At 48.1% G+C, this 23,256-nt stretch overlaps 1 protein-coding gene across 1 annotated transcript in view; it reads right to left on the bottom strand.

Annotated features, from left to right (window-relative positions):
• Positions 1-19,753, bottom strand: part of LOC144486805 (uncharacterized) — a gene marked incomplete at its 5' end in the record, with an annotated part of 81,987 nt that extends 62,234 nt beyond the window's left edge. The window contains 2 exons of the mRNA XM_078204821.1: positions 13,607-13,782; positions 19,679-19,753. Coding sequence (XP_078060947.1) covers positions 13,607-13,782; positions 19,679-19,753 — 251 coding nt within the window. The remainder of the gene's footprint in view (positions 1-13,606; positions 13,783-19,678) is intronic.
• Positions 19,754-23,256: the final 3,503 nt, after the last annotated feature.

Here is a 23,256-nt window from a genome sequence, read left to right as displayed (position 1 = left end):
ACATCTTTGGACACTAAGGGACAATTTAGCATCGCCCATCCCCCTAACCTGCCCATCTTTGGACACTAAGGGGCAATTTAGCACGGCCAATCCACTTAACCTGCACATCTTTGGACACAAAGGGACAATTTCGCATGGCGAATCCCCCTAACCCGCACATCTTTGGACAATAAGGGGCAATTTAACATGGCCAATCCCCCTAACCTGCACATCTTTGGACACTAAGGGCCAATTGAGAATGGCCAATCCCCCTAACCTGCACATCTTTGGACACAAAGGGACAATTTAGCATGTTTATCCCTCAACCTACACATCTTTGGACACTAAAGGACAAATTAGCATGGCCAATCCACCTAACCTGCACATCTTTGGACACTAAGGGGCAAATTAGCGTGGCCAATCCACCTAACCTGCACATCTTTGGACACTGACGGGCAATTTAGCATAGCCAATCCACCAAACCTGCACATCTTTGGACACTAAGGGGCAATTTTGCATGGCCAATCCCCCTAACCTACACATCTTTGGACACAAAGGGACAATTTAGCATGGCCAGTCCACCTAACCTACACATCTTTGGACACAAAATGACAATTTAGCCCGGCCAATCCACCTAACCTGCACATCGTTGGATACTAAAGGGCAATTTAGAATGGCCAATCCACCTAAGCTGCACATCTTTGGACACTGAGGGGCAATTGAGCATAGCCAATCCACCTCACCTGCCCATCTTCGGACACTAAGGGGCAATTTAGCATGGCCAATCCACCTAACCTGCACATCTTTGGACACTAAGGGACAATTTAGCATGGCGAATCCCCCTAAACCGCACATCTTTGGACACTAAGGGACAATTTAGCATGGCCAATCCACCTAACCTGCACATCCTTGGACACTAAGGGGCAATTTAGCATGGCCATTCCACCTAACCTACACATCTTTGGACACTAAGGGACAATTTAGCATGGCGAATCCCCCTAACTCGCACATCTTTGGACACTAAGGGGCAATTTAGCATGGCCAATCCCCCTAACCTACACATCTTTGGACACTAAGGGACAATTTAGCATGGCCAGTCCACCTAACCTACACATCTTTGGACACAAAGGGACAATTTAGCCCGGCCAATCCACCTAACCTGCACATCGTTGGATACTAAAGGGCAATTTAGAATGGCCAATCCACCTAACCTGCACATCTTTGGACACTGAGGGGCAATTTAGCATAGCCAATCCACCTCACCTGCCCATCTTTGGACACTAAGGGGCAATTTAGCATGGCGAATCCCCCTAAACCGCACATCTTTGGACACTAAGGGACAATTTAGCCCGGCCAATCCACCTAACCTGCACATCGTTGGATACTAAAGGGGGGTCTGTGGAATTCATTGCCACAGAGGGCTGTGGAGGCCGAGACGTTGAGCATCTTCAAGACAGAAATTGATAAATTCTTGATTTCTCGAGGAATTAAGGGCTATGGGGAGAGAGCGGGTAAATGGAGTTGAAATCAACCATGATTGAATGGTGGAGTGGACTCGATGGGCCGAATGGCCTTACTTCCGCTCCGATGTCTTATGGTCTTATGGTCTTAATTTAGCATGGCCAATCCACCTAACCTGCACATCTTTGGACAGTATGGGGCAATTTAGCATGGTGAATCCCCCTAACCCACACATCTTTGGACAGTATGGGGCAATTTAGCACGGCCAATCCCCCTAACCTGCACATCTTTGGACAGTATGGGGCAATTTAGCATGGTGAATCCCCCTAACCCACACATCTTTGGACATTAATGGGCAATTTAGCATGGCCAATCCACCTAACCTGCACATCTTTGGACACTAAGGGACAATTTAGCATTGCCCATCCCCCTAACCTGCACATCTTTGGACACTGAGGGGCAATTTAGCATGGCCAATCAACCAAACCTGCACATCTTTGGACACTAAGGGGCAATTTAGCACGGCCAATCCACCTAACCTGCACATCTTTGGACACAAAGGGACAATTTCGCATGGCGAATCCCCCTAACCCGCACATCTTTGGACAATAAGGGGCAATTTAACATGGCCAATCCACCAAACCTGCACATCTTTCGACACTAAGGGGCAATTTAGCATTGCCCATCCCCCTAACCTGCACAACTTTGGACACTAAGGGGCAATTAAGCATGGCCAATCCACCTAACCTGCACATCTTCGGACACTAAGGGGCAATTAAGCATGGCCAATCCACCTAACCCGCACATCTTTGGATACTAACGGGCAATTTAGAATGGCCAATCCCCCAAACCTGCACATCTTTGGACACTAAGGGCCAATTTAGAATGGCCAATCCCCCTAACCTGCACATCTTTGGACACTAAGGGCCAATTTAGAATGGCCAATCCCCCTAACCTGCACATCTTTGGACACTAAGGGCCAATTTAGAATGGCCAATCCCCCTAACCTGCACATCTTTGGACACTAAGGGACAATTTAGCATGGCCTATCCCTCAACCTACACATCTTTGGACACTAAGGGACAATTTAGCATTGTCAATCCACCTAACCTGCACATCTTTGGACACTAAGGGGCAATTAAGCATGGCCAATCCACCTAACCCGCACATCTTTGGATACTAACGGGCAATTTAGAATGGCCAATCCCCCAAACCTGCACATCTTTGGACACGAAGGGACTATTTAGCACGGCCAATCCACCTAACCGGCACATCTTTGGACACTGAGGGGCAATTTAGCATAGCCAATCCACCTAACCTGCCCATCTTTGGACACTAAGGGGCAATTTAGCATGGCCAATCCCCCTAACCCGCACATCTTTGGACACTAAGGGACAATTTAGCATGGCCAATCCACCTAACCTGCATATCTTTGCACACTAAGGGACAATTTAGCATAGCCAATCCACCAAACCTGCACATCTTTGGACACTAAGGGACAAATTAGCATGGCCCATCCCCCTAACCTGCACATCTTTGAACAGTATGGGGCAATTTAGCATGGCCAATCCCCCTAACCTGCACATCTTTGGACATTAATGGGCAATTTAGCATTGCCCATCCCCCTAACCTGCACATCTTTGGACATTAAGGGGCAATTTAGCATGGTCAATCCACCTAACCTGCACATCTTTGGACACTAAGGGGCAATTTAGCATGGCCAATCCACCTAACCTGCCCATCTTTGGACACTAAGGGGCAATTTAGCATGGCCAATCCACCTAACCTGCACATCTTTGGACACTAAGGGACAATTTAGCATGGCCAATCCCCCTAACCTACACATCTTTGGACACTAAGGGACAATTTAGCATCGCCCATCCCCCTAACCTGCACATCTTTGGACACTAACGGGCAATTTAGAATGGCCAATCCCCCTAACCTGCACATCTTTGGACACTAAGGGCCAATTTAGAATGGCCAATCCCCCTAACCTGTACATCTTTGGACACTAAGGGACAATTTAGCATGGCCTATCCATCAACCTACACATCTTTGGACACTAAGGGGCAATTTAGCATGGTCAATCCACTTAACCTGCACATCTTTGGACACGAAGGGACAATTTAGCATGGACAATCCACCTAACCTGCGCATCGTTGGATACCATGGGGCAATTTGGAATGGCCAATCCCCCGAACATACACATTTTTGGACACTAAGGGGCAATAAAGCATGGCCAATCCACCTAACCTGCACATCTTTGGATACTAAGGGGCAATTTAGCATTGCCAATCCCCCTAACCTACACATCTTTGGACACTAAGGGACAATTTAGCATCGCCCATCCCCCTAACCTGCCCATCTTTGGACACTAAGGGGCAATTTAGCACGGCCAATCCACTTAACCTGCACATCTTTGGACACAAAGGGACAATTTCGCATGGCGAATCCCCCTAACCCGCACATCTTTGGACAATAAGGGGCAATTTAACATGGCCAATCCCCCTAACCTGCACATCTTTGGACACTAAGGGCCAATTGAGAATGGCCAATCCCCCTAACCTGCACATCTTTGGACACAAAGGGACAATTTAGCATGTTTATCCCTCAACCTACACATCTTTGGACTCTAAGGGACAATTTAGCATTGTCAATTCACCTAACCTGCACATCTTTGGACACGAAGGGACAATTTAGCATGGCCAATCCACCTAACCTGCGCATCTTTGGATACTAAGGGGCAATTTGGAATGGCCAATCCACCGAACATACACATCTTTGGACACTAAGGGGCAATTTAGCACGGCCAATCCACCTAACCTGCACATCTTTGGACACTAAGGGACAAATTAGCATGGCCCATCCCCCTAACCTGCACATCTTTGGACAGTATGGGGCAATTTAGCACGGCCAATCCCCCTAACCTGCACATCTTTGGACAGTATGGGGCAATTTAGCATGGTGAATCCCCCTAACCCACACATCTTTGGACATTAATGGGCAATTTAGCATGGCCAATCCACCTAACCTGCACATCTTTGGACACAAAGGGACAATTTAGCATGGCCAATCAACCTAACCTACACATCTTTTGACACAAAGGGACAATTTAGCATGGCCAATCCACCTAACCTGCCCATCTTTGGACACTAAGGGGCAATTTAGCACGGTCAATCCACCTAACCTGCACATCTTTGGACACTAAGGGGCAATTTAGCATTGCCCATCCCCCGAACCTGCACATCTTTGGACACTAAGGGGCAATTTAACATGGCCAATCCACCTAACCTGCACATCTTTGGACACTAAGGGGCAATTTAGAATGGCCAATCCCCCTAACTTGCACATCCTTGGACACTAAGGGGCAATTACGCATGGCCAATCCCCCTAACCTGCACATCTTTGGACACTAAGGGACAATTTAGCATGGCCTATCCCTCAACCGCCACATCTTTGGACACTAAGGGACAATTTAGCATTGTCAATCCACCTAACCTGCACATCTTTGGACACGAAGGGACAATTTAGCACGGCCAATCCACCTAACCTGCACATCTTTGGACACTGAGGGGCAATTTAGCATAGCCAATCCACCTAACCTGCCCATCTTTGGACACTAAGGGGCAATTTAGCATGGCCAATCCCCCTAAGCTGCACAACTTTGGACACGAAGCGGCAATTTAGCACGGCCAATCCAACTAACCTACACATCTTTGGACAGTATGGGACAATTTAGCATGGCCAATCCACCTAACCCACACATCTTTGGACATTAATGGGCAAGTTAGCATGGCCAATCCACCTAACCTGCATATCTTTGCACACTAAGGGACAATTTAGCATAGCCAATCCACCAAACCTGCACATCTTTGGACACTAAGGGACAATTTAGCATGGCGAATCTCCCTAACTCGCACATCTTTGGACACGAAGGGACAATTTAGCATGGCCAATCCACCTAACCTACACATCTTTGGACACTAAGGGACAAATTAGCATGGCCCATCCCCCTAACCTGCACATCTTTGGACATTAATGGGCAATTTAGCATGGCCAATTCCCCTAACCTGCACATCTTTGGACACTCAGGGGCAATTTAGCATGGCAAATCCACCTTGCCTGCACATCTTTGGACATTAATGGGCAATTTAGCATGGCCAATCCCCCTAACCTGCACATCTTTGGACACTAAGGGACAATTTAGCATTGCCCATCCCCCTAACCTGCACATCTTTGGACACTGAGGGGCAATTTAGCCCGGCCAATCCACATAACCTGCACATCTTTGGATACTAAAGGGCAATTTAGAATGGCCAATCTCCCTAACCTACACATCTTTGGACACTAAGGGGCAATTTAGCATGGCCAATCCACCTAACCTGCACATCTTTGGACACTAAGGGGCAATTTAGCATGGCCAATCCACCTAACCTGCACATCTTTGGACACGAAGGGACAATTTAGCATGGCGAATCCCCCTAACCCGCACATCTTTGGACACTAAGGGACAATTTAGCATGGCCAATCCACCTAACCTGCACATCATTGTACACTAAGGGGCAATATAGCATGGCCAATCCACCTAACCTACACATCTTTGGACACTAAGGGGCAATTTAGCATGGCCAATCCCCCTAACCTACACATCTTTGGACACTAAGGGACAATTTAGCATGGCCAATCCACCTAACCTGCACATCTTTGGACACTAAGGGACAATTTGGCATGGCCAATCCCCCTAACCTGCACATCTTTGGACACTAAGGGACAAATTAGCATGGCCCATCCCCCTAACCTGCACATCTTTGGACAGTATGGGGCAATTTAGCACGGCCAATCCCCCTAACCTGCACATCTTTGGACAGTATGGGGCAGTTTAGCATGGTGAATCCCCCTAACCCACACATCTTTGGACATTAATGGGCAATTTAGCATGGCCAATCCACCTAACCTGCACATCTTTGGACACTAAGGGACAAATTAGCATGGCCCATCCCCCTAACCTGCACATCTTTGGACAGTATGGGGCAATTTAGCACGGCCAATCCCCCTAACCTGCACATCTTTGGACAGTATGGGGCAATTTAGCATGGTGAATCCCCCTAACCCACACATCTTTGGACATTAATGGGCAATTTAGCATGGCCAATCCACCTAACCTGCACATCTTTGGACACTAAGGGACAATTTAGCATTGCCCATCCCCCTAACCTGCACATCTTTGGACAGTATGGGGCAATTTAGCATGGTGAATCCCCCTAACCCGCACATCTTTGGACATTAATGGGCAATTTAGCATGGCCAATCCACCAAACCTGCACATCTTTGGACACTCAGGGACAATTTAGCATGGCGAATCCCCCTAACCCGCACATCTTTGGACAATAAGGGGCAATTTAACATGGCCAATCCACCAAACCTGCACATCTTTCGACACTAAGGGGCAATTTAGCATTGCCCATCCCCCTAACCTGCACATCTTTGGACACTAAGGGGCAATTAAGCATGGCCAATCCACCTTACCTGCACATCTTTGGATACTAAGGGGCAATTTAGAATGGCCAATCCCCCTAACTTGCACATCTTTGGACACTAAGGGGCAATTAAGCATGGCCAATCCACCTAACCCGCACATCTTTGGACACGAAGGGACAATTTAGCATGGCCAATCCACCTAACCTGCGCATCGTTGGAGACTAAGGGGCAATTTGGAATGGCCAATGCACCGAACATCCACATCTTTGGACACTAAGGGGCAATTAAGCATGGCCAATCCACATAACCTGCACATCTTTGGATACTAAGGGGCAATTTGGAATGGCCAATCCCCCTGATGTGCACATCTTTGTACATTAAGGGACAATTTAGCATCGCCCATCCCACTAACCTGCACATCTTTGGACACTAAGGGGCAATTTAGCACGGCCAATCCACCTAACCTACACATCTTTGGACAGTATGGGGCAATTTAGCATGGTGAATCCCCCTAACCCGCACATCTTTGGACATTAATGGGCAATTTAGCATGGCCAGTCCACCTAACCTACACATCTTTGGACACAAAGGGACAATTTAGCCCGGCCAGTCCACCTAACCTGCACATCTTTGGATACTAAAGGGCAATTTAGAATGGCCAATCCCCCTAACCTCCACATCTTTGGACACTAAGGGGCAATTTCGCATGGTCAATCCACCTAACCTGCACATCTTTGGACACTAAGGGGCAATTTAGCATGGCCAATCCACCTAACCTGCCCATCTTTGGACACTAAGGGGCAATTTAGCATGGCCAATCCACCTAACCTGCACATCTTTGGACACTAAGGGACAATTTAGCATGGCGAATCTCCCTAACCCGCACATCTTTGGACACTAAGGGAAACTGTAGCATGGCCAATCCACCTAACCTGCACATATTTGGTCATTAAGGGGCAATATAGCATGGCCAGTCCACCTACCCTACACATCTTTGGACACTAAGGGACAATTTAGCATGGCGAATCCCCCTAACTCGCACATCTTTGGACACTAAGGGGCAATTTAGCATGGCCAATCCCCCTAACCTACACATCTTTGGACACTAAGGGACAATTTAGCATGGCCAATCCACCTAACCTGCACATCTTTGGACACTAAGGGACAATTTAGCATGGCCAATCCCCCTAACCTACACATCTTTGGACACTAAGGGACAATTTAGCATCGCCCATCCCCCTAACCTGCACATCTTTGGACACTAAGGGGCAATTTAGCACGGCCAATCCACCTAACCTGCACATCTTTGGACAGTAAGGGACAAATTAGCATGGCCCATCCCCCTAACCTGCACATCTTTGGACAGTATGGGGCAATTTAGCATGGTGAATCCCCCTAACCCACACATCTTTGGACACTAAGGGACAAATTAGCATTGCCCATCCCCCTAACCTACACATCTTTGGACAGTATGGGGCAATTTAGCATGGCCCATCCCCCTAACCTGCACATCTTTGGACAGTATGGGGCAATTTAGCACGGCCAATCCCCCTAACCTGCACATCTTTGGACACTAAGGGGCAATTTAGCATGGCCAACCCACCTAACCTGTACATCTTTGGACACTAAGGGGCAATTTAGCATGGCCAATCCACCTAACCCGCACATCTTTGGATACTAACGGGCAATTTAGAATGGCCAATCCCCCTAACCTGCACATCTTTGGACACTAAGGGCCAATTTAGAATGGCCAATCCCCCTAACCTGTACATCTTTGGACACTAAGGGACAATTTAGCATGGCCTATCCCTCAACCTACACATCTTTGGACACTAAGGGGCAATTTAGCATGGTCAATCCACTTAACCTGCACATCTTTGGACACGAAGGGACAATTTAGCATGGACAATCCACCTAACCTGCGCATCGTTGGATACCATGGGGCAATTTGGAATGGCCAATCCCCCGAACATACACATCTTTGGACACTAAGGGGCAATTAAGCATGGCCAATCCACCTAACCTGCACATCTTTGGATACTAAGGGGCAATTTAGCATTGCCAATCCCCCTAACCTACACATCTTTGGACACTAAGGGACAATTTAGCATCGCCCATCCCCCTAACCTACCCATCTTTGGACACTAAGGGGCAATTTAACACGGCCAATCCACTTAACCTGCACATCTTTGGACACAAAGGGACAATTTCGCATGGCGAATCCCCCTAACCCGCACATCTTTGGACAATAAGGGGCAATTTAACATGGCCAATCCACCTAACCTGCACATCTTTGGACACTAAGGGCCAATTGAGAATGGCCAATCCCCCTAACCTGCACATCTTTGGACACAAAGGGACAATTTAGCATGGCCTATCCCTCAACCTACACATCTTTGGACTCTAAGGGACAATTTAGCATTGTCAATCCACCTAACCTGCACATCTTTGGACACGAAGGGACAATTTAGCATGGCCAATCCACCTAACCTGCGCATCGTTGGATACTAAGGGGCAATTTGGAATGGCCAATGCACCGAACATACACATCTTTGGACACTAAGGGGCAATTAAGCATGGCCAATCCACATAACCTGCACATCTTTGGATACTAAGGGGCAATTTGGAATGGCCAATCCCCCTAACGTGCACATCTTTGGACATTAAGGGACAATTTAGCATCGCCCATCCCACTAACCTGCACATCTTTGGACACTAAGGGGCAATTAAGCACGGCCAATCCACCTAACCTACACATCTTTGGACAGTATGGGGCAATTTAGCATGGCCAATCCACCTAACCCGCACATCTTTGGACATTAATGGGCAATTTAGCATGGCCAGTCCACCTAACCTACACATCTTTGGACACAAAGGGACAATTTAGCCCGGCCAGTCCACCTAACCTGCACATCTTTGGATACTAAAGGGCAATTTAGAATGGCCAATCCCCCTAACCTCCACATCTTTGGACACTAAGGGGCAATTTATCATGGCCAATCCACCTAACCTGCCCATCTTTGGACACTAAGGGGCAATTTAGCATGGCCAATCCACCTAACCTGCACATCTTTGGACACTAAGGGACAATTTAGCATGGCGAATCTCCCTAACCCGCACATCTTTGGACACTAAGGGAAACTGTAGCGTGGCCAATCCACCTAACCTGCACATCTTTGGACATTAAGGGGCAATATAGCATGGCCAGTCCACCTAACCTACACATCTTTGGACACTAAGGGACAATTTAGCATGGCGAATCCCCCTAACTCGCACATCTTTGGACACTAAGGGGCAATTTAGCATGGCCAATCCCCCTAACCTACACATCTTTGGACACTAAGGGACAATTTAGCATGGCCAATCCACCTAACCTGCACATCTTTGGACACTAAGGGACAATTTAGCATGGCCAATCCCCCTAACCTACACATCTTTGGACACTAAGGGACAATTTAGCATCGCCCATCCCCCTAACCTGCACATCTTTGGACACTAAGGGGCAATTTAGCACGGCCAATCCACCTAACCTGCACATCTTTGGACAGTAAGGGACAAATTAGCATGGCCCATCCCCCTAACCTGCACATCTTTGGACAGTATCGGGCAATTTAGCATGGTGAATCCCCCTAACCCACACATCTTTGGACACTAAGGGACAAATTAGCATTGCCCATCCCCCTAACCTACACATCTTTGGACAGTATGGGGCAATTTAGCATGGCCCATCCCCCTAACCTGCACATCTTTGGACAGTATGGGGCAATTTAGCACGGCCAATCCCCCTAACCTGCACATCTTTGGACACTAAGGGGCAATTTAGCATGGCCAATCCACCTAACCTGCACATCTTTGGACACTAAGGGGCAATTTAGCATGGCAAATCCACCTTGCCTGCACATCTTTGGACATTAATGGGCAATTTAGCATTGCCCATCCCCCTAACCTGCACATCTTTGGACACTGAGGGTAAATTTCGCATAGCCAATCCACCGAACCTGCACCTCTTAGGACACTAAGGGACAATTTTGCATGGCCAATCCCCCTAACCTACACAACTTTGGACACTAAGGGGCAATTTAGCATGGTCAATCCACCTAACCTACACAAATTTGGACACTAAGGGGCAATTTAGCATGGCCAATCCACCTAACCTGCACATATTTGGACACTAAGGGGCAATTTAGCATGGCCAATCCACCTAACCTGCCCATCTTTGGACACTAAGGGGCAATTTAGCATGGCCAATCCACCTAACCTGCACATCTTTGGACACTAAGGGACAATTTAGCATGGCGAATCCCCCTAACCCGCACATCTTTGGACACTAAGGGACAATTTAGCATGGCCAATCCACCTAACCTGCACATCTTTGGACACTAAGGGGCAATTTAGCATGGCCAGTCCACCTAACCTACACATCTTTGGACACTAAGGGACAATTTAGCATGGCCAATCCACCTGACCTGCACATCTTTGGACACTGAGGGACAATTTAGCATCGCCCATTCCCCTAACCTGCACATCTTTGGACACTAAGGGGCAATTTAGCATGGCCAATCCACCTAACCTGCACATCTTTGGACACTAAGGGACAATTTAGCATGGCGAATACCCCTAACCCGCACATCTTTGGACACTAAGGGACAATTTAGCATGGCCAATCCACCTAACCTGCACATCTTTGGACACTAAGGGGCAATTTAGCATGGCCAGTCCACCTAAACTGCACATCTTTGGACACTAAGGGGCAATTTAGCATGGCCAATCCACCTAACCTGCACATCTTTGGACACTAAGGGACAATTTAGCATCGCCCATCCCCCTAACCTGCACATCTTTGGACAGTATGGGGCAATTTAGCACGGCCAATCCCCCTAACCTGCACATCTTTGGACAGTATGGGGCAATTTAGCATGGTGAATCCCCCTAACCCACACATCTTTGGACATTAATGGGCAATTTAGCATGGCCAATCCACCTAACCTGCACATCTTTGGACACTAAGGGACAATTTAGCATTGCCCATCCCCCTAACCTGCACATCTTTGGACAGTATGGGGCAATTTAGCATGGTGAATCCCCCTAACCCACACATCTTTGGACATTAATGGGCAATTTAGCATGGCCAATCAACCAAACCTGCACATCTTTGGACACAAAGGGACAATTTAGCATGGCCAGTCCACCTAACCTACACATCTTTGGACACAACGGGACAATTTAGCATGGCCAATCCACCCTAACCTACACATCTTTTGACACAAAGGGACAATTTAGCATGGCCAATCCACCTAACCTACACATCTTTTGACACAAAGGGACAATTTAGCATGGCCAATCCACCTAACCTGCCCATCTTTGGACACTAAGGGGCAATTTAGCACGGCCAATCCCCCTTCCCTGCACATCTTTGGACACAAAGGGACAATTTAGCATGGCGAATCCCCCTAACCCGCACATCTTTGGACAATAAGGGGCAATTTAACATGGCCAATCCACCAAACCTGCACATCTTTCGACACTAAGGGGCAATTTAGCATTGCCCATCCCCCTAACCTGCACATCTTTGGATACTAAGGGGCAATGTAGAATGGCCAATCCCCCTAACCTGCACATCTTTGGTTACTAAGGGGCAATTAAGCATGGCCAATCCACCTACCCCGCACATCTTTGGATACTAACGGGCAATTTAGAAGGGCCAATCCCCCTAACCTGCACATCTTTGGACACTAAGGGCCAATTTAGAATGGCCAATCCCCCTAACCTGCACATCTTTGGACACTAAGGGCCAATTTAGAATGGCCAATCCCCCTAACCTGCACATCTTTGGACACTAAGGGACAATTTAGCATGGCCTATCCCTCAACCTACACATCTTTGGACACTAAGGGACAATTTAGCATTGCCAATCCACCTAACCTGCACATCTTTGGACACAAAGGGACAATTTAGCATGGCCAATCCACCTAACCTGCACATCTTTCAGACTGTGGGAGGAAACCGGAGCACACGGAGGAAACCCACGCAGACACGGGGAGAACGTGCAGACTCCACACAGACAGTGACCCGAGCCGGGAATCGAACATGGGCACCTGGTGCTGTGAGGGAGCAGTGCTAACCATTTTGCCACCGTGTCGCCATGCATTTTGGAAGACCTGATGCAGTAGGAAAGTGTACAGTAAATGGCAAGACTATATGGAAGTCATAACATGCAGAGGGATCTGGGCATACAGACCCATACCTCCCTGAAAGTGGCAACAAAAGTAGACAAGGTGGTAAAGCAGGCATACGGCATGCTTGCGTTCATTGGCTGGGGCATTGAGTTTAAAAATTGGCAAGTCATGTTGCACCTTTGTAGATCCTTAGTTCGGCCGCACTTGGAATATAGTGTTCAATTCTGGTCGCCACACTACCAGAAGGATGTGGAGAGGGTACAGAAAAGATTTACCAGGGATGTTGCCCTGGTCTGGAGGGCATTAGCTACGAAGAGAGAAACTCAGTTGGCTCTCACTGGAATGACAAAGGCTGAGGAGTGACCTGAAAGAAGTCTACAAGATTCTGAGAGGCATGGACAGAGTGGATCATCGGATACTTATTCTCAGGGTGGAAATGGCAATTGCTTGGGGATATACGTTTAATGGAGAAGGGAGAATGTTGAAAGCACAACGGCGTGGATATTACACACGGGGATGGACAGGAAGAAAGAGAACTCCATGTAGAACACAATCGGAATGTGTCTTAATATCAGGTCGAAGAAGATGACCAGAAAGTCCGCCACCGCCATGGCCACCAGGTAGCGAGTGACGCAATTGGAGAGACCACACTTGCCCCGGGACAGGCTGGCAATCGTCACCAAGTTAACTGTGAGGAAAGGGGGAAGAAAAAAAACAGACAGGTTGCACATCAGACTTATCGCACTTTTACCAGTGTTGGAAGAGCGCGGGTTAACATTATCAAACGTCTCCCTGTTATGGTCAATGTTAAAGCCGATTTCATTATATACCCAAATGTGGTATTTGTATAATTATATCCTCTCCATAGAAGAGCTGGGCTTCCTGCCGCATCTCCTGAGCTGCTGCACTAACACTCTGATTTATGCCGTGACCCAGAGTAAGTTCAGCAAGCAGTGCAAAAACCTGCTCCATTATCCCGTGGCTCTGAATCCACGAATGGCCAAGCCGCAGGGGTCACCTTGTGGGATCCTCTGTGTCGTTTGCCCAGTTAAAAGGCTTCCTTTTTAAACTATTTCTGCCCAATGTAACTAATTGCGCTCTGCTTTCATTTAACTTGAACTCATTTGACCACACTTTGAAACTCAGCTTGGAATTCCGGGATTAGCTGAGGAACTTGGCGACATTTGAAATTGCAGTGTTAAGCAGAAAGGATTTGGGATATGGTCCCCGGAAGGGTAGGGGGTTTTAGTTAAGTCGGGCAGCATGGTCGGTGCAGGCTTGGAGGGCCGAAGGGCCTGTTCCTGTGCTGTAATTTTCTTTATTCTTTGTTCTTTGACTCTTGCCATACATGAGATCATGGTCAGAGACGTGAATTGTTTTTCGAGAGATGCAGACAATGTTTCTACCTGGGAACTTTGTACCTCGCACGGTAGCACAGTGGTTAGCACCGCTGCCTCACAGCACCAGGGACCCCTGTTCGATTCGCGGCTCGGGTCACTGCCTGTGTGGAGTTTGCACGTTCTCCCCGTGTCTGCGTGGGTTTCCTCCGGGTACTCCGGTTTCCTCCCACAGTCCAAAGATGTGCAGGTTGGGAGGATTGGCCATGCTAAATTGCCCCTTAGTATCAAAAGATGTGCAGGTGAGGTGGATCGGCTTTGTTTAATTGCCCCTAGTGTCCAAAGATGTGCGGGTTAAGTGGATTGGCCATGCTAAATTGCCCCTCAGAGTCCAAAGATGTGCAGGTTACGAGGATTGGCCGTGCTAAATTGTCCCTTGGTGTTGGGGGGATTAGCAGTGTGAATATAGAGGGGCGACGGGAATATTGCTTGCGTGAGACAGAGTAGAGGAATGAGATAGAGAATCTGGTGAACTGGTGCGGCAACAATAATCTCTCCCTCAATGTCAACAAAATGAAGGAGATTGTCATTAACTTCAGGAAGCGTAAAGGAGAACATGCCCCTGTCTACATCAACGGGGACAAAGTAGAAATGGTCGAGAGCTTCACGATTCATAGAACCCATCAAATCCCTACAGTAGAGAAGGAAACCATTCGGCCCATCGAGCCTGCACTGTCATCAATCCCACTCTATCCCAGTAAACACATACATTTACCCAGCTGATCCCCTTGAAGTTAGGGTTGATTTAGCATGGCCAATCAACCTAACCAGCACATCGTTGGACTGTGGGTGGAAACCGGAGCACCCGGAGGAAACCCACGCAGACACGGGGAGAATGTGCAGACTCCACACAGACAGTGACCCAAGCCAGGAATCGAACCCGGGTCCCTGGTGCTGGGAGACAGCAGTGATAACCTGCTGTGCCACCGTGTCACTCCAAGTTTCTAGGTGTCCAGATCACCAACAACCTGTCCTGGTCCCCCCCATGCCGACACTATAGTTAAGAAAGCCCCACCAACATCTTTACTTCCTCAGAAGGCTAAGGAAATTCGGCATGTCAGCTACGATTCTCACCAACTTTTACAAGATGCACCATAGAAAGCATCCTTTCCGGATGTATCACAGCTCGGTCTGGGGCTCCTGCTCTGCCCAAGACTGCAAGGAACTACAAAAGTTCGTGAATATAGCCCAGTCCCATCACGCAAACCCAGCCTCCCATCCATTGACTCCGTCTACACTTCCCGCTGCCTTGGAGAAAAGCAGCCGGCATAATTAAGGACCCCCCCCCCCCCCCCACACACCCCGGACATTCTCTCTTCCACTGTCTTCCTTCGGGAAAAAGATACAAAAGTCTGAGGTCACGTACCAACCGCCTCAAGAACAGCTTCTTCCCTGCTGCTGTCAGACTTTTGAATGGACCGACCTTGCATTAAGTTGATCTTTCTCTACACCCTAGCTGTGACTGTAACACTACATTCTACACTCTCTCCTTTCCTTTTCTATGAAAGGTATGTTTTGTCTGTATAGTGCGCAAGAAACAATACTTTTCACTGTATCCCAATACATGTGACAATAATAAATCAAATCAAATTAAATCAAATGTTGTCAGTGCAGACTCGATGGGCCGAATGACCTCCTTCTGCACTGTAGGGTCCCTAGGGTTTCTGTACGAAGATATAATGCTATGTGCAGCTATATGTTTTCTGGTCATTGAGTCATAGAGTCATTGGGGTTTACAGCATGGAAACAGGCCCTTTGGCCCAACTTGTCCATGACACCCTTTTTTTAACCCCGAAGCTAATCCCAATTGCCCGCGTTTGGCCCATATCCCTCTATACCCATCTTACCCATGTAACTGTCGAAATGTTTTTTAAAAGATAAAATTGTACCCGCCTCTACTACTACCTCTGGCAGCTTGTTCCAGACACTCACCACCCTCTGTGAAAACATTGCCCCTCTGGACACTTTTGTATCTCTCCCCTCTCACCTTAAACCTCTGCCCTCTAGTTTTAGACTCCCCTACCTTTGGGAAAAGATATTGACTATCTAGCTGATCTGTGCCCCTCATTATTTTATAGACCTCTATAAGATCACCCCTCAGCCCCCTACGCTCCAGAGAAAAAAGTCCCAGTCGATCCAGCCTCTCCTTATAACTCAATCCATCAAGTCCCGGTAGCATCCTAGTAAATCTTTTCGGCACTCTTTCTAGTTTAATAATATCCTTTCTATAATAGGGTGACCAGAACTGCACACAGTAATCCAAATGTGGCCTTACCAATGTCTTGTACAACTTCAACAAGACGTCCCAGCTCCTGTATTCAATGTTCTGACCGATGAAACCAAGCATCCCGAATGCCTTCTTCACCACTCTGTCCACCTGTGACTCCACTTTCAAGGAGCTATGAACCTGTACCCCGAGATCTCTTTGTTCTGTAACTCTCCCCAACGCCCTACCATTAACTGAGTAAGTCCTGCCCTGGTTCAATCTACCAAAATGCATCACCTCGCATTTGTCTAAATTAAACTCCATGGAGTTTCACAATCCCCAGGGCTTCACCTGAGCCCACTCCACTGCAAGCCTCCCAACAGCAGCCCTTTTTTTGCTGCTTTCAGCCTCTGTCTCTTTTCTCTTTCTCTTTAGATGGGACATCTTGTGGACACACAAACCTGTGCCCCACTTGGGGTTCTGACCGATGAAACTCTCCCCAACGCCCTACCATTAACTGAGTAAGTCCTGCCCTGGTTCAATCTACCAAAATGCATCACCTCGCATTTATCCAAATTAAACTCCATCTGCCATTCGTCAGCCCGCTGGCCCAATTGATCAAGATCCCGCTGCAATTGGAGATAACCTTCTTCACTGTCCACTATGCCACCAATCTTGGTGTCATCTGCAAACTTACTAACCATGCCTCCTATATTCTCATCCAAATCATTAATATAAATGACAAATAACAGTGGACCCAGCACTGATCCCTGAGGCACACCGCTGGTCACAGGCCTCCAGTTTGAAAGACAACTCTCTACAATCACCCTCTCTTCTGTCAAGAAGCCAATTTTATATCCATTTAGATACCTCACCCTGGATCCCATGAAATTTAATCTTATGCAACAACCTACCATGCGGTTCCTTGTCAATGGCCTTGCTAAAGTCCATGTAGACAACATCAACTGCACTGCCCTCATCGACCTTCTTGGTTACCCCTTCAAAAAACTCAATCAAATTTGAGAGACATGATTTTCCACTCACAAAGCCATGCTGACTCTTCCTAATCAGTCCGTGCGTCTATAAATGCCTGTAGATCCTGCCTCTCAAAATACCTTCCAACAATTTACTCACCACAGATGTGAGGCTCACTGGCCTGTAGTTCCCAGGCTTTTCCCAGCCGCCCTTTTTAAACAAAGGCACAACATTTGCCACTCTCCAATCTTCAGGCACCTCACCTGTGACTATCGATTATTCAAATATCTCAGCTAGGGGACCCGCAACTTCTTCCCTCGCCTCCCAAAACATCCGCATCAAACACTCTCAGGACAGGTACAGCACGGCGTTAGATACAGAGTAAAGCTCCCTCTACACTGTCCCCATCAAACACTCCTAAGACAGGTACAGCACGGGGTTAGATACAGAGTAAAGCTCCCTCGACACTGTCCCCATCAAACACTCCCAGGACAGGTACAGCACGGGGTTAGATACAGAGTAAAGCTCCCTCGACACTGTCCCCATCAAACACTCCCAGGACAGGCACATCACGGGGTTAGATACAGAGTAAAGCTTCCTCTACACTGTCCCCCATCAACCACTCCCAGGACAGGTACAGCACGGGTAGATACAGAGTAAAGCTCCCTCTACACTGTCCACCATGAAACACTCCCAGGACAGGTACAGCATGGGGTTAGATACAGAGTAAAGCTCCCTCTACACTGTCCCCCATCAAACACTCCCACGTCAGATACAGCACGGGGTTAGATACAGAGTAAAGCTCCCTCTGCACTGTCCCCATCAAACACTCCCAGGACAGGCACATCACGGGGTTAGATACAGAGTAAAGCTCCCTCGACACTGTCCCCATCAAACACTCCCAGGACAGGTACAGCACGGGCTTAGATACAGAGTAAAGCTCCCTCTGCACTGTCCCCATCAAACACTACTAAGACAGGTACAGCACGGGGTTAGATACAGAGTAAAGCTCCCTCTGCACTGTCCCCATCAAACACTCCTAAGACAGGTACAGCACGGGGTTAGATACAGAGTAAAGCTCCCTCGACGCTGTCCCCATCAAACACTCCCAGGACAGGTACAGCACGGGGTTAGATACAGAGTAAAGCTCCCTCTGCACTGTCCCCATCAAACACTCCTAAGGCAGGTACAGCACGGGGTTAGATACAGAGTAAAGCTCCCTCGACACTGTCCCCATCAAACACTCCCAGGACAGGCACATCACGGGGTTAGATACAGAGTAAAGCTCCCTCTGCACTGTCCCCATCAAACACTCCCAGGACAGGTACAGCACAGGGCCAGATGCAGAGTAAAGCTCCCTCTACACTGTCCCCAACAAACACTCCCAGGACAGGTAGAGCACGGGGTTAGATACAGAGTAAGGCTCCCTCTACACTGTACCCATCAAACACTCCCAGGACAGGTACAGCACGGGGTTAGATACAGAGTAAAGCTCCCTCTACACTGTCCCCCATGAAACACTCCCAGGACAGGTACAGCACGGGGTTAGATACAGAGTAAAGCTCCCTCTACACTGTCCCCATCAAACGCTCCCAGGACAGGTACAGCACGGGGTTAGATACAGAGTAAAGCTCCCTCTACACTGTCCCCCATCAAACACTCTCAGGACAGGTATAGCACGGGGTTAGATACAGAGTAAAGCTCCCTCTACACTGTCCCCATCAAACACTCCCCGGACAGGTACAGCACGGGGTTAGATACAGAGTAAAGCTCCCTCTGCACTGTCCCCATCAAACACTCCCAGGACAGGTACAGCACGGGGTTAGATACAGAGTAAAGCTCCCTCTACACTGTCCCCCATCAAACACTCCCAGGACAGATAGAGAACTGAGTTCAATTCTGTGCCACATTCCCTCTGCTCTGTCCCCGTCAACACGCAGCCCTAGTAAGTCACTCGGAGCATTTGTAACGTTCTACCTTGTGTCTCCTATTCAGAACCTAGGTACCTGATCTTGAATATAGTTTTGAAACTCTTGTATTTTGTCCTCTCTTAGTTTCACGTTCCAGAAAGTATTGAACATCTGTGAAGAAAAAATGTTCAGTAAAATGTTATTTACTTTCACAGGAAAAATAGAGATGGCAAAGCTTTCTGTTTGGCTCTTATCAGTATTTCCCACAAGAATGTCACTGTGAGGGAAAAACAACAGTTTATATTTGTGACAACCCCCATGATCTGCCTGGGGAATCACTGATAGACCTCCCTGTCGCACTGATTGAATAGAGCTCTCTGGAGATTGGTAATGGATCAACCTGCTGGAGATTGTATACTGAGCCCTGTATAAAGCAAGACCCTGAGAGGGTCTATTAACCTTTTAGTTGTGTTTGGGAGCTGTCGTGTTCACCACAGGCTTGTGGTTACTGTGCATTTTCATTCTGTGCATTAAAGCGTGGTTCCATCACAGCCAACTCGTGGAGTTATTCTGTTGGAAACGAGATAAAAGGAACTTTTTGGTAACTCTGCTATTCAGATCCTGGTAAGCCGATATCATTCAGCTTTGGAGCCATACGACACGAGTATTGAGGACCAACTGCAATATGATGAGACAATGAGGTACTTGTTTCGAGCAAACAAAACAGAAGATACTCTGCAATAGGTCACTCTGTTGACTCCGTGTGGGGCTGCAACATTCAGTGTTCTAAAAAGTCTGACATATCTGGAGACATGATGTGGAGATGCCGGCGTTGGACTGGGGTAAACACAGTGAGAAGTTTAACAACACCAGGTTAAAGTCCAACAGGTTTATTTGGTAGCAAAAGCCACACAAGCTTTCGGAGCTCTAAGCCCCTTCTTCAGGTGAGTGGGAATTCTGTTCACAAACAGAGCTTATAAAGACACAAACTCAATTTACATGAATAATGGTTGGAATGCGAATACTTACAACTAATCAAGTCTTTAAGAAACAAAACAACGTGAGTGTAGAGAGCATCAAGACAGGCTAAAAAGATGTGTATTGTCTCCAGACAAGACAGCCAGTGAAACTCTGCAGGTCTTGGACACACGCATCTCCATTAAGGACGGTCACCTCAGCACCTCACTGTACCGCAAGCCCACGGATAACCTCACGATGCTCCACTTCTCCAGCTTCCACCCTAAACACGTTAAAGAAGCCATCCCCTACGGACAAGCCCTCCGAATACACAGGATCTGCTCGGATGAGGAGGATCGCAACAGACACCTCCAGACGCTGAAAGACGCCCTCATAAGAACAGGACATGGCGCTCGACTCATTGATCAACAGTTCCAACACGCCACAGCGAAAAACCGCACCGACCTCCTCAGAAGACAAACACGGGACACAGTGGACAGAGTACCCTTCGTTGTCCAGTACTTCCCCAGAGCGGCGAAGCTACGGCATCTCCTCCGGAGCCTTCAACATGTCATTGATGAAGACGAACATCTCGCCAAGGCCATCCCCACACCCCCACTTCTTGCCTTCAAACAACCGCACAACCTCAAACAGACCATTGTCCGCAGCAAACTATCCAGCCTTCAGGAGAACAGTGACCATGACACCACACAACCCTGCCACAGCAACCTCTGCAAGACGTGCCGGATCATCGACACAGATGCCATCATCTCACGTGAGAACACCATCCACCAGGTACACGGTACATACTCTTGCAATTCGGCCAACGTTGTCTACCTGATACGCTGCAGGAAAGGATGTCCCGAGGCATGGTACATTGGGGAAACTATGCAGACGCTGCGACAATGGATGAATGAACACCGCTCGACAATCACCAGGCAAGACTGTTCTCTTCCTGTTGGGGAGCACTTCAGCGGTCACGGGCATTCGGCCTCTGATCTTCGGGTAAGCGTTCTCCAAGGCGGCCTTCGCGACACACGACAGCGCAGAGTCACTGAGCAGAAACTGATAGCCAAGTTCCGCACACATGAGGATGGCCTCAACCGGGATATTGGGTTCATGTCACACTATCTGTAACCCCCACAGTTGCCTGGACCTGCAGAGTTTCACTGGCTGTCTTGTCTGGAGACAATACACATCTTTTTAGCCTGTCTTGAGGGAGGTTGAGGGGAGATCTTATAGAGACATATAAGATAATGAATAGGCTAGACAGGGTAGACGCAGCGAGGTTATTTCCACTTACAATGGAAACAAGAACTAGGGGACATAGCCTCAAAATACAGGAAAGTTAATTCAGAACAGAGTTGAGGAGGAACCTCTTCTCCGAGGATAGTGAATCTTTGGAATTCTCTGCCCAATGAAGCAGTCGAGGCGACCTCGTTAAATGTGTTTAAGTCACAGATAGATTTTTAACCATTAAGGGAATTAAGGGTTATGGGGAGCGGGCGGGTAAGTGGAACTGAACCCACTATCAGATCAGCCATGATCTTATTGAATGGCAGAGCAGGCTCGAGGGGCTAGATGGCCTACTCCTGCTCCTATTTCTTATGTTCTTTTTAATATTGTCATGGCCCATTGCAGTATCCAGTGCCTTTAGCCGTTTCTTGATATCACGTGGAGTGAATCAAATTGGCTGAAGACTGACATCTGTGATGCTGGGGACCTCTGGAGGCTGGGACGCATCAGCCACTTGTGGCGGAAGGTTGCTGTGAATGCTTCAGCCTTATAGTATATCCTCTGTCATTGAGGATGGGGATATTTGTGGAGCCTCCTTCTCCAGTGAGCTGTTTAATTGTCCACCACCATTCTCGACTGGATGTGGAAGGACTGTAGAGCTCAGTTCTGATCCGTTGGTTGTGGGATCACTGTCTATCACTTGCTGTTTTGCCGGTTGGCATGCAAGCAGTCCTGTTTGGGAGCTTCAGCAGGTTGACACCTCATGCCTGGTGCTGCTCCTGACATGCCCTCCTGCACTCTCCATTGAACCAGGGTTGATCCCCTGGCTGGTTGGTAATGGTTGAGTGGGGATATGCCAGGCCATGAGGGTGCAGATTGTGCTGGAGTACAGTTCCACTGCTGTTGTTGGCCCACAGCGCCTCATGGATGCGCAGTCTCGAGTTGCTGGATCAGTTTGAAGTCTGTCCCATTGAGCACAGTGATAGAGCCACACAACACGATGGAGGTTATTCTCAATGTGAAGGCGGGACTTCCTCTCCACAGGGACTGTGTGCTGGTCACTCTTCCGATACTGTCATGGAAGATACATCTTTGGCTGGCAGGTTGGTGGGAGAGGATGATGTCAAGTATGTTTTCCCCTCTTGTTGGTTCCCTCACCACCTGCTGCAGACCCAGCCGAGCAGCAATGTCCTTTAGGACACGACCAGATCAGTCTGTAGTGGTGCTCACAAGCCACTGTTGGTGATGAACAATTAAATTGATTTGTTTTATTATTATTACATGTATCAGGATACAGTGAAAAGTATTGTTTCTTGCGCGCTGTACAGACAAAGCACACCGTTCATAGAGTACAGAGGGGAGAAGGAAAGGAGAGGGTGCAGAGTGAAGTGTTACAGTCACAGCTCAGGTGCAGATGCAAAGAACGAGAGTAAATGATAGAATCAGAGGGTATGCTGGGGACAGCTCGCAAGAAGTTGTTA

Source organism: Mustelus asterias, unplaced genomic scaffold (assembly GCF_964213995.1).
Source record: "Mustelus asterias unplaced genomic scaffold, sMusAst1.hap1.1 HAP1_SCAFFOLD_472, whole genome shotgun sequence".
Lineage (NCBI taxonomy): Eukaryota > Metazoa > Chordata > Chondrichthyes > Carcharhiniformes > Triakidae > Mustelus > Mustelus asterias.
This window is presented reverse-complemented; position numbering and strand designations above follow the sequence as displayed.